General features: G+C 38.3%; 1 protein-coding gene across 11 annotated transcripts in view; it reads right to left on the bottom strand.

Moving 5' to 3' along the window:
- DLG2 (discs large MAGUK scaffold protein 2) overlaps positions 1–12,657 on the bottom strand; it is an 884,334-nt gene that overhangs the window by 721,026 nt on the left and 150,651 nt on the right. For 2 of the 11 annotated variants that reach the window (XM_059708252.1, XM_059708254.1), the window contains exon 1: positions 956–1,068. The exons of the other annotated variants lie outside the window; for them this stretch is intronic. In XM_059708252.1, the coding sequence (XP_059564235.1) occupies positions 956–1,060 (105 nt within the window). In that variant the 5' untranslated portion in view covers positions 1,061–1,068. Of the gene's footprint in view, positions 1–955; positions 1,069–12,657 lie in introns of those variants that run through there. 11 annotated transcript variants of the gene reach the window in all.

The following is a 12,657-nucleotide window of genomic DNA, read 5'->3' as shown; positions in this document are numbered from 1 at the left end:
TAAGTGTAGCAGAGTCTTTGAACTATTTAGGTAATTCTAAGTTACAGACAAAAATATGTCATTTAACTTGTCACTTGAAAATCACTTCAACTTTAAAGATTTATTATAACTATTGTCAGAAACATATCTCTTCAATTTCTATGTCAGAAGTAATGTTTTTCTTGAGGGATTCCACATAATTTTTTTTTTATCACAGATTAATTTTTAATAGTTTCTCTTTCTCATACCTCTTAGATTGTCTTAATCCTCTATAATAGACCTAATTGAAAAAGAAATATTCAAATATTCTTCTTCCAAGTCCCATTTACCTAATTTAAACCTATCAAATATACCCAGCTTGGTTACTCTGGTTGGATAATTATAAGTACAATATAAAACATAACGACACTGACTTATTAATTCACTTTATGTATCCATACACTTCTATCAGCCATTGTTACAAATCTCTAAGTAGTACCACACTATTTAGGAACAATCACAGTTTTTAAGAGAGGGTTTATGGTGGATTTTACCTGGATAAGCAAAGAACTGAAATGTAAGAACTAACTTTTGGCTTCTTGATCTATCTGCAAAATAGTCAAGTCATTCTAAGTAGTTTTGAAGGAACCAACCAGGAAATGTCCATGAAAGCTGTTTTAAATTTTATTATGAGAAATATCAATCTTATGCTCTTTTTCAAATACATATTACTATTAGAAACTACTAGCTTCAGTGGAATGAATTTGCTTGACCACTTTTTACTATATTTCACTGATCAATGTTAGACCATATTAAGAATTCAGATTTCATACAGAATAAAAAAAACAAAAACAGACATATATTCAGCCGAAACAAGAACCACAGAAAAGATACCACATCTTTAAATGCAAAGACTACATGCCATTTACCTCTAGCTATAAAAGAAAAGAAAAAAAAATTAAAAATCCCTAGAAAATGAAAAGAAAAAAATTCTTACCGGAATGAATGCATGTTGCATGGCTTGCTCACATTGTTTTAAGGAAGCAATAGTATCCCACAAAAGCTGGTAATTTTCAGCCCGGGAAGCACTTGGCCGTTGCATGGTGAAAGCTAGTAACACTCAAACTGAGCTCAAAGAACCCGATTGAAGACGGAAAAAACCCTGCAGATCTGTTACATAAACTTCTTAATTAGATCTGCTACACAAACTGCTATCTTAAGACTTAAAAAAAAAAGTTAATCAGAACATTTCTTTTGGGGGCTAACTGGGCATGACTTGAACAGAGACAGATGTTTTCATTGGGAAGGATTTGTGTTCCCACACTTGTGAAAAGCAATCCCATCAGCATTTCCCTGACTTTACATGGATCTGGCAAAACTGCACATACCATAAGTGTGTGGGGGAAGAAAAGTGGGAGGAAGAGAGATGTGAAAAAATATTTCCACCAGAAGATTTGGGTGGCAGGTCACGGAGGTAGCATTTGAGTAGCTTGTGCAGAGTAGGAAAATTGAAGGCAGTGCGTTACATACACACATATAGGCACATATGCAGGTGTCTATGCTTGTCTGTTGTGTGAGAAGCACAGTTATATACATGCATTCTTACATTGTCATTGAGTATGGCCAACTTGCCACTCAGTTTAGTTAAGACCTAGATGTGATACATTTTTCAGCTACAGAGTGTTACTGCTTTTATTAACGACAGAGTTTTTACCTAAGAGTATCTCTAAAGACTAGCCCAGTGGTCGGCAAACTCATTAGTCAACAGAGCCAAATATCAACAGTACAACGATTAAAATTTCTTTTGAGAGCCAAATTTTTTAAACTCAAACTATATAGGTAGGTACACTGTTATTAGCTTAATAAGGGTACTCCTAAGGCTTAGGAAGAGCCACACTCAAGGGGCCAAAGAGCCACATGTGGCTCCCAAGCCGCAGTTTGACGACCACTGGACTAGCCAGAAGGCTCATGAATATAAAATGCAGTCCATTATTTATCTTAAAAATTAAGAGTAATTAGAAGACCTTTCTGGTGTCTTATGTATTAGATAAGAGTATCTGTAGGTAATGGCTATAGGGTTAAGCCTCAGACTGACTTGTTGGCAAAGCCACAAACAAGTCCCAGGTTAGAGGGCACAGCCCTCTTAGCATAATTCCACTTGACCTTATGATGCTCCCTAGATCTTATCTGGGTAGCTAATGGGCTGTGGGAGATGCAGCAAGTGCTGCCCAAACAAGTGAAACTCACAAGCACATTGTAACTATGGTGACCACTACCTTGTTTACCTCTGGCTATAAAATAAAGGCTCAGCTTGCTGTCTGGATCTCTCTCTGTGGCCTCAGTCATGCACAGGAAGATCCAGACCCAGCTTATTCTACATCCTTCGCCGCGCCCCACTCAGGCTCACCGAACGCTTGCCTGAGCTGGCCCGGCACAAATAACCTTATTTCTTGTTCTAGGTAGAATTTACACAAATAATACCGGGAGAATTGAGCATTTAAATATCTTGGGACCTAAGAGTGGTCTGAACATAATTAAAATGTGTTAATTAAAAAAAAAAGCCTTGCATATTTTAACAACAAAGACCTAGTAAACACAGTTAATACATTCTGCACAACAGAATATAGCATCATATTTTGAGTGTTCCTTCACCTAAGTTAGAAGATCACAAAGTGAGGTGAGGTTCCACTACCAGGGGTGGGCAAACTTTTTGACTCGAGGGCCACAATGGGTTCTTAAACTGGACCGGAGGGCCGGAACAAAAGCATGGATGGAGTGTTTGTGTGAACTAATATAAATTCAAAGTAAACATCATTACATAAAAGGGTACGGTCTTTTTTTTCAATAGTTTTATTCATTTCAAACGGGCCGGATCTGGCCTGCGGGCCGTAGTTTGCCCACGGCTGCTAGCCCCTACAATCTCTATGGAATTGTTGGGGTAGGGATAATGTAGTTTTATAAGATGCAGAGCACTTGGAAGTTCCAAAAGGAATCTACACTCTCAGAGTCAGTCAAATAGCCAACAATGGAGATATTTATTCAAGCATTTCTAGAGGTAAGGGGTAAACTGAGAACAATACACAGTATAATGAATAAATTGTGCTTTTAATTGACCTGGAAAATCCAAGGACTATAAAAGAAGGTACGCACTATAGAAAACCGTTTGATAACATAAATGAAGAAGTTTTGCTGTATTATTTTTAGAAGAGCTGTATGATTTGGGTTACCTAGTTTTTCTACCTCTGTACCCTGGTGACGGTGGATTAGTTCCTACTAATGACCTTTTGGTGTCAAAGTCTCTAAGGCTGGTACCAGCAAATTTTCCCTCTCATCACAATTACTTTCAACTTTGAATCTAAGAGTTGCAAGTAGAATTGATCTTTCAAAAGGTCTAACTGGGCAAATGTATAAGGAGATTGTTTTTCCTTAATATTTCATGAGTACACACCAGAAGGCTATTGCCATTAGACAGTTTGTTTTTCAGTATCACTTCAATGAATCTTTTCTTTTTCTCATTCATGGTGTTCTGTTCAGATCACACCCACAGTTCCTCCTCTGCCTTCATTCCTGCCCTTACACTTGCCCATCTGCCCCAGCCACATGCTTCTTTCTCATGCACTGTGAACCAGCCATTTCACAACTTCCAGAAAATATTCCTTCACTAGTAAACGTGCTGTATTTCTCAGCACAACAGAAAAATAAAAAGTTGTTTTCTAAGTTATCTTCCACAATTCTAGCCAATCCTTTTTAAAAAATTATTTGAGCAAATGTTCATCAGTACTCTAGACCCTAACCTCTGGGTCTTCTGTCATGTCTATATCTTCTTCTACCTCTTGTTCATTAGGTCCTGTTAGTCTTATTTAAGCAGCATCTCCTAAAAGAAAGATCCTCCTTTCCTTATCCTTTAGGAAGGGGATAGAGAATCCAATCTCTGCATGTAGAAACTCTACATAAAAATTACCTTTGAGCCTTGGCCTTCTCTCTCTCTCTCTCTCTCTCTCTCTCTCTCTCTCTCTCTCTCTCTCTCTCTCTCAAATATGAATAAAAACATATCATTATGTGAGGATGAAAACAAATTGCCCTTGGAATCATGTATGCATCCCTTTATTCATTGATCCCACAAACCTATCAAGCATCTCGCATGTGCTATACTATTTGATTGTACTAGGGGTAAATGGATATATCAGATGTTGATTCTGTCTTTAAGATGTTTAAGTCTAATTGAAGAGATTATACCTGGGCATCTATAATAATAAAAGCATAATATGCTAATTAGATGGGACAGCCAAACGACCTTCTGGACGTCCTTCTGGATGAAGCTGCAGCAGCGGGGGCCGAGACAGAGGCAGTTAGGGGTGATCAGGCAGGCAGGCATAGTGGTTAGGAGTGATCAGACAGGCAGGCAAGTGGTTAGGGGTGATCAGGCAGGCAGGCAGGTAGCAGTTAGGGACAATCAGGCAGGTAGGCAGGTGGTTAGGGGTGATGAGCCAGGCAGGTAGAGGTGTTAGAGGTGATCAGGCAGGCAGACAGGTGAGCTGTTAGGAGCCAGTGGTCCTGGATTGTGAGACCCTGTGGGATCGGGCCTAAACTGGCAGTCGGACATCCCCTGAGGGGTCCTGGATTGTGAGAGGGTGCAGGCTGGGCTGAGGGGACCCCCCTCTCCATGTATGAATTTCACACACCAGGCCTCTAGTCAATAATAAAAAGGCAAGTTAAGAAGGGGTAAGTTCCATAAAAGAGTTGGTATAGACTACTCACAAAACAATAAAAAAGAAAAAAAAATACCCCCATGGGAAAATTAGGGCAGCCTTATGGAAGATTTTGCATTTGGTTAGAGCTTGAAGTGTGGGTAAAATTTGGACATGCATAGATAGGTAGGGGACATTCCTGAGGAAAGAAAGATAGATCATAGGCATAGAGTAGGAAAGTAGAGGTCATTACTGGTTGGTTTGGAAGGAACACAAGAGCAAGAAAGCTTGCTACTCAGGTTTATACAGGGGCCAAGACTATCCTTAAGTAAAATGAACTGCCTATTCCTAGTGCTAACCAGATTTAGCTTTAACCAATTTGTAGAACATCGATGTGCCTATATGTGAAACTATTCTTAAAATAAACCTTATGAGGTAGAAAATTTCATATATGTATCCCTACTTTTTAAAATAGGTACACTTGATATGCTTTTGTAGGTTTTAGGTGGTTTAATCATTTAGGTCACATTGCTTAGTTAAATAAGTATATAGTTTTTATTAAATACATATGGTTGTACTCATGCCCAATCACTTTATAAGTTCTAAAATTTATTACCTTCACATTCAAATGCAGTCCACAATGAATCTCATCTGACCAAATATTTAACTTAGTTCATTTTGGCTCAGTGTTTAACATACCATTCAATATGCATATTTCCTGCCCACAAAGTACATTGTTCTTCTCCTTAGCACAACACCTGATATGTAATGGCTACTATTTTTCTATTAAACACTCAGTCACTAGGCTATATATCTGTGATGTCTAAAAATATCACCATGCTCTAAATTAGATACAAGCCTCAGAATGTCTAAAGGTAGTACTGCCAGGCCCAGACACGTCTGCCTTTGAATGCGTTCTGCAGGATTTAAATATGAATTCCTTACAATTGTACTTCCAGTAGAAATGGAGTAACAGGGCTTAGATTGACACTCCTAGCTGAAACAAACAAAAACCTGAACAAAACACATGAATTTCAAAGAGCAGTAAACTCTGAGAGGCAGGAAATAAGGAAAGTCCCTATGATTGCCCCATTTTCCACCTTGAATGTCCAGGTATATTGCCAGGAGGGGAATCCAGCTAGACCCCAGTGAACTTACTGAAATGAAGAGAGAGTGTTGGTTTCCTGGAGAAACCAATGCAACAAGGAGAAATAGAAAAATTCATAATTATAGTTATAGAAAATAGGGAAAATAAGTGAAATGAATAGCTAGTTCCTTGAGAGTATCATTGGAGTTGATAACCCTCTAGCAAGACTAATGAGAAAAAATACATAGGAGGAAACCTTTGTGATGTTAGATACAAAAAAAGCACAACCATAAAAGAACAAACTGGACATAAAATAACACAGGACACTGGATAATAAACTATACATTCTCAAAGTTAAAAAATTCTGTTCTTTTAAAAACGCTAAGAGAATGAAAAGCCATAGAATGAAAGCAAAACTTTGAAACCATGTATCTAATGAAGGACTTATTTCTAAAATATATATGAAGAACTAACTCTCAAAATTCAGCAATAAGGAAACAAACAATCCCATTAGAAATAAGCAAAACACTTTAACAGGCACTTCACCAATGAAAATATACATGTATTAAATAAGCATCTGAAATGATGGCTAACATCATGATTTATTAGAGTAATGAAAACTAATATAATGAGATACCACTATCCATCGATTAGAATGGCTAATATGAAAAAAAAAAGATTGACCATACCAAGAGTTAATGAAGATGGGGAAGATGGGAACTCCCATACACTGCTGGTGGGAATATAAATGGCACAACCTTTTGAAAAACAGTTTATTCATTTCTTAAAAAGTGAAACATACAACTATAATGTGATATAGCCATTCTTATCCTTAGTGTTTACTCAAGAGAAATGAACAAGAATGTCCATTCAAAGACTTGTACAAAAGATTTACTTGTAATATCAATTTGGAACACCATCAACAGGTGAGCAGGTCAACAAATTGTGATAGATTCATACAGAGGAATACTTTCAGCTCTAAAAAGGAATGAACTATTGATACAACACATGGATGAATCTCAAAATAATCGTGCTTGATGAAGACAAGCAGAAAGAGTACACACTGTGTGATCCCATTTATAGAATATTCTAGAAAATGTAAAATAATCTATAGTGACAGAAAGGAGAACCTAGGAATGGGAAAGAAAGAAGGGTAGGAGAGAGGGTTGCTAGGAGGAATTACAAAGGGGCATGCAGAAACTCTTGAGGGAGATGAGTATGTTCATTGTCTTGAATGAATGGTTTCATATGTTAAAACTTATCACATTGTACATCTTAAATATCTGTGGTTCATTGAATATTAATTATTTATCATTGAAACTTTTTAGAATATATTTTTATTGATTTCAGAGAAGGAGGGAGAGGTAAAGAGAGATAGAAACATCAATGATGAGAGAGAATCAATTGTCTGCCTTCTGCATGCCCCTTACTGGGGATCAAGCCTGCAACCCAGGCACGTGCCCAGACCTGGAATTGAACAGTGACCTGGTTCCGAGGTCCATGCTCAATCACTGAGCTATACCGGCCAGGCATGAAACTTTTTAAAATTTCTTTAAAAGTTCTTAGAAAAGCCATCAAGAAGTCTCATTCTTCTGGGTTTCATTCAAAGTGACAAGCCCTGTCCTCATTTAATGCTATAATCTTGTAGTTCAATCCATCTCCCATAGGTGGGGAGGGGATTAGAAAGCACTGACTTTCAAGTAGGAAGGGGAGCAAAGGAAATAGATTAATTTAGCCAGAGGAAAGGGCCAGGATTTCATATCCAGGGGTCTTACTGTTAGTTATGATTCTTGCCCCCTAGTCCTTTGCTTTCACAAGCTTCAAATACTCATCTATAAAATGAAGAGGTTACCAGTGGTTCTCAACCTTCCTAATGCCGCGACCGTTTAATACTGTTCCTCATGTTGTGGTGACCCCCAATTTCATTGTTACAAATTGAACATAATTAAAGCATAGTGATTAATCACAAAAACAATATGTAATTATATATGTGTTTTCCGATGGTCTTAGGCAACTCCTGTGAAAGGGTCATTCGACCCCCAAAGGGGTCGTGACCCACAGGTTGAGAACCACTGGGTTAGACTCAACCATCTCTCAGAGCTATAATTTAGTGATCTACAACTATATTTTAATCCTCAATAATTCCATTTCCCTCTCAAAGTGAACACTTACAGGCATAGTATTAAATTTAGCAAAATTTAATTTTGCTAAGATAATTTTGAATTATGTCATATATGGTGGTAACCTTTCTCTAAGACAGTGGTTCTCAACCTTCTGGCCCTTTAAATACAGTTCCTCATGTTGTGACCCAACCATAAAATTATTTTCGTTGCTACTTCATAACTGTAATGTTGCTACTGTTATGAATCGTAATGTAAATATCTGATATGCAGGATGGTCTTAGGCGATCCCTGTGAAAGGGTCGTTCAACCGCCAAAGGGTTGCGTCCCACGGGTTGAGAACCGCTGCCCTAGCCTAAGTATGTTTCCTTCCTAACGTTCTTTTTTTTCCTGAGCCCTGTTTTTTTCCTTCATAGTTCCCACGTTAGTTTGAAATATCTTTATTTATCTCCTTTCTATTGCTGGTCTCCCCCACAAAACTATAGTTTCAAGAGGAAAAGCAAATGTACAGTCAGCACGAGCACAGTGCCTGCAAAGACATCAACTCTTTCAGTGTTTGCTTGATGTTACCATTTTATCTAAAACAGATAAAAGTCAATTAAAACTTCAAAAACACTTATTAGCATATTTACCAGATTAGTCTGTATTTTCAAAGATCTATAGTGAATTTGTCCATGGTTCCTATTTTCCAAAACTCACATCTCACACATTTTCTCCCAGTTAAGAGAGAATGGTGCTTCTTTTTCTATGGGACAAGACTCACATGACTGCACAGGGTGAAAAAGTCAATGACCCTTTCAGGTAGGCAGTAGTTAAGAGGACATAAATGACCTGTAGTGTACCAAAATTCATGCAATAGAGAATTGTACTTTATAGTCAATCAAGCAGTCAGTCATACTGCTTAAGGGACATGAGTCCTTGTAGCAGAAGGCTAGTCCATTTACTCTGTGGAGTCTTTGGAATCCTAAATCTATTACTATAAGGATGAGAAAGCAAGTGATCAGAGAGAAGCTGACTGAAACAGGCAGGACACAGGGTCCTGTTTGAACATAGTTCTACTGAACTCTATATCACAGCATGTGAAACCTGAGGCCAGAGTTAAGGCTAACTTGAAGAGAACTGTGAGATCACGTCTGTCTTCCTTATGGTCTTCCCCTCAAAGGACCTCAGCCCTTCTCCTCTGAGCTCTCCTGACAGCAGGAGGCCATATGAGCTCATTTATGGGACAGTAGTAACAACTTAATATATCTCTTTCCCACTTGCTTTCTTGATTCTTTGTGAGGGAAGGTGTGATTCTTATTTATCTGTTTATCCCCAGGACTTAGCATACTGCCTCGCATATAATGAGAGACTCCAAAGGTTTGTTAAATAAATGGATGGTGTGGAAAGTAAAGTACTTGTCAGTTGATAATAGGAATTTCTTGTTTTTGCAGAACACATTTTGGTGGACAGAGCACTTTCACAACTAGGAATTCTCTTCTCTTTATTTTTCACTGTCTCTGTGTTCCCTCATTTCAATATTAATATATCAATGGCTCCCTCATTTCTATTCTTTACCCAGATTTCTCTCCTGACTTGCATATCCCGCTGCCTACTGGTCATCTCCACTCAGACTTTTCACAGACATCTCGGACTTACCACCTTCAAAATTCGAGTTCTTATCCTCTTTCCCCTGCTTCTCTTTTATTTCCTTATTCAGTAAACCCCAGCTCCTTCCACTTATTTGCTCAAGCCACATGGCTTCATCTCAGGAAGCCCAAATAGCCACATCATCATGATCCTCTGGGCCCGGCCTGTTCTAACCCTGCCTGTCTCCAATGTCATCTTGTGCCATCTCTCCCCTTTCTGTGCCCTATCCTCACAGGCCTGCTCCCAATACATAGGGTAGGATGAAGCTCGTTCTCATGCTGGTTCCTATGCAAATGCTCGTTACTCTGCCTCACATCTTCTCCCACCTCTTCTTCAAAATTGTCTCCTACTTACCCTTCGAATCTGAGTTCACTGTGCATTGTATGTAGGAGGCTTAGCAGCCTGCTGTCCTCTACTCACTAGATGCCAGTAGGGCTCCCTCTCTACAGTGGCGACAACCAACTAGGTCCCTAGACATTGTCAAATGAACCCTGGGGGGAATAGGGGGTACAGAATTAAATTCAATTAAGAGCCATGCAAGACCTTGATCAGGATGTTCTGTCATAGCTTTTCATAGGAAAAGCTATGTGATTTTTAGATTATTGTTGAGCCTCCTGTTTTACTACCCGTTATGGATAGAGAAGAGTCGTTTATCATTGTATGCTGTATATACATAGTGTCTAGCATGAGGCAGGTGCTTGATAAATATTTGTTGAATGAATGAATGAAATCAATTTTTACAAAAATAATATGGAGTATGTTTAGCCAGAATTGGCACTCCCATTTCTAAATGGAAGTAACAGAGACACTGAATGGTTAAATGACAGGCACACAAATGACACTATTGATACATGGTAGACCTGTATAGGACTTGAACCTAGGTTTTATTACCCTCACTTCTTCTACTGACATATATCATTTTACTGCCATTACCATTGTTTTATCCTTCTCATATTACTTTATCTTCTTCCCTTCCAAGCTTCTCATTGCATCTATGCAGCAGTAATATGCACTTAGCTCTGTCACAAGGTCAGAGATGCTCAGGGTCTCATGGTAGCTTCCAACGATGCCTCACTGTGATACTTTTGAAAACTCACAGCATATTAAATATAGGAGGGAGTTTGCTAGGGCTTCTCCTGTTGTAATAGGACTGTAAGAGGAGAAAAAAATCAATAGCTCTTCTGAGTGAATTTGCTTTGATGGTACTCTTAGCCTTGTGGATCTGGAGAAAAGCAATCACATGCCAGGTTAAGATAATCTGATCTTAATGAAGGCATCACAGAATTGTTAACCAGCACATGAAAAGACTTCTAAGGGTACTTGATTAAAATTATCTTCTATTACCATGCAGCTTGAGTATAGCCAAGCAGAAAAATCTCAATTGGAAATAGAAATTCCTTTAAATGGCGTGCCTAATGCACTTCTATTCTCCAAGGTTTTGAAACACAAGATCTATACAGCACAGTTACTCAATTGTTTGTTTGTTTTTTCAAACAAATATATTTGCATGACCTAAGTGCCTTCATAGCCAATAACAAAGAGCTGAGTGAAGGCAGAGCACACTTTTAATAGGTAAACTTGACACAGAGGTGCTCTGCAGCCATGGAGGGGAGCCATGCTGGTGGGCTCTGTGAGGCAAGATTATCCTTATTTGGTAGCAAGGGACTGGGGACTGAAGTACCTTTTCCTCTGCAAGTAACACCTATGCTTTTCCATCTCTACACAGAGGCAGAGAGAACAGTTACAAGTACAAGATTTAGAGTCAGATTTTCTGCACTAGAACACTAGCTAGACTGATTTATAACAGTGTCACTTTGATCAGCTTACTCTGCACTCTAGGCCTCAGTTTTCTCATCTGTAAAATGGGCTTGATACTAATATTTATGTCATATAGTTGTTGTGAGGATTTAAGTGAGTCAGTGAATGTGACCAGCACAAAGAAACACCCAACAAATAATTGTTAACTGTTATCTCTCTTTCTTAAATAGACATGTTTCTATATTTGTGCATTACTAAGCTCTGTCTATATATCAGAGGTTTATAATCTCAGTAATTCATAAGCACTTAAAGAACCCAATTTCCATTGCATTCTCATCATTCTATAAGTATCTCATTTGAGTCTTACAACAATCATAAGAAGCTGGAATGGTTGGGCCCATTTTACAGACAGGAAACTGAGACCTAGACTGATCAAAATATGTCTATAATAATAAAGTTAGATACTTAGGGGCAGGGTTAAAGCATTGTTCTTCTTATGATTTTTTTTTCTCTGTTAACACTATAGAATTTTCACAGATTCATATCTTGTCTCAACTGTTTAAGATACAAAATGAGTCTGTCTCTATTGTGGTCATTGCAGAAGTGGATAGGGATGGGAGAGGTAGAAGAGGGCATAGAGGGGATAAATGGTGATGGAAAAATAAAATAAAATGTAATTTTTAAAAATATACCAAAGTGGCCCTAAAATAAAGTCCCCTATGAGTTTGTCCTCCCTAGTCCTTCCTCTAATTAATACAGCTCAATGGGTAGCAACTGCATGTTTTAGTCAGTATTTGCATAACTATCTCTTTGTTTCTGTCTCTCTTCCTTCCCCTATGGGTTCCTCTCTTTCTCTCTCTACCTTACCTCTACCTCTCTCCTGTCCTTCCTCCATCTCTCTCTCTCTCTCTCTCTCTCTCTCTCTCTCTCTCTCTCTCTCTCTCACACACACACACACACACACACACACACACACACACACACATGTCTATTTCACATGGATGGAGAAAGCCACATTAATAATGATCTGAGGTTTCCTGTTTATGTAATGAGATATTTGGGATGAGGTGAGAGTCAATAAGAGCTGAGCCTGGCTGACTAGACCAGGCAAGGGGCAATTACTAATAAAAAAGCCAGGAAATGCAGTTTTGGTTAAAAAAACAGTACAGAAAGGGGAGACAGTTCTTGATTATAATAAAGCTTGAAAACAGTGGAAAAACAACAATTAATAAAAATTCTTGCTGGGAAAGATGAATGTGTCTGAGTGTCTGCATCATTAATTATTTACTGTGTGAATTTGGGGAAATTAGTTAACCTCACCAAGTCTCAGTTGCCTCCCTTGGAAATAGTGAATAATAATAATTAATAATGTTATCAATCTCCTAAGGTTACTACAAGGATTGAATAATTTATGCCT

This window comes from Myotis daubentonii, chromosome 9 (genome assembly GCF_963259705.1).
Source record: "Myotis daubentonii chromosome 9, mMyoDau2.1, whole genome shotgun sequence".
NCBI lineage: Eukaryota > Metazoa > Chordata > Mammalia > Chiroptera > Vespertilionidae > Myotis > Myotis daubentonii.
The sequence above is the reverse complement of the archived record's forward strand: the minus strand, read 5'-3'. Positions and strand labels throughout refer to the sequence as shown.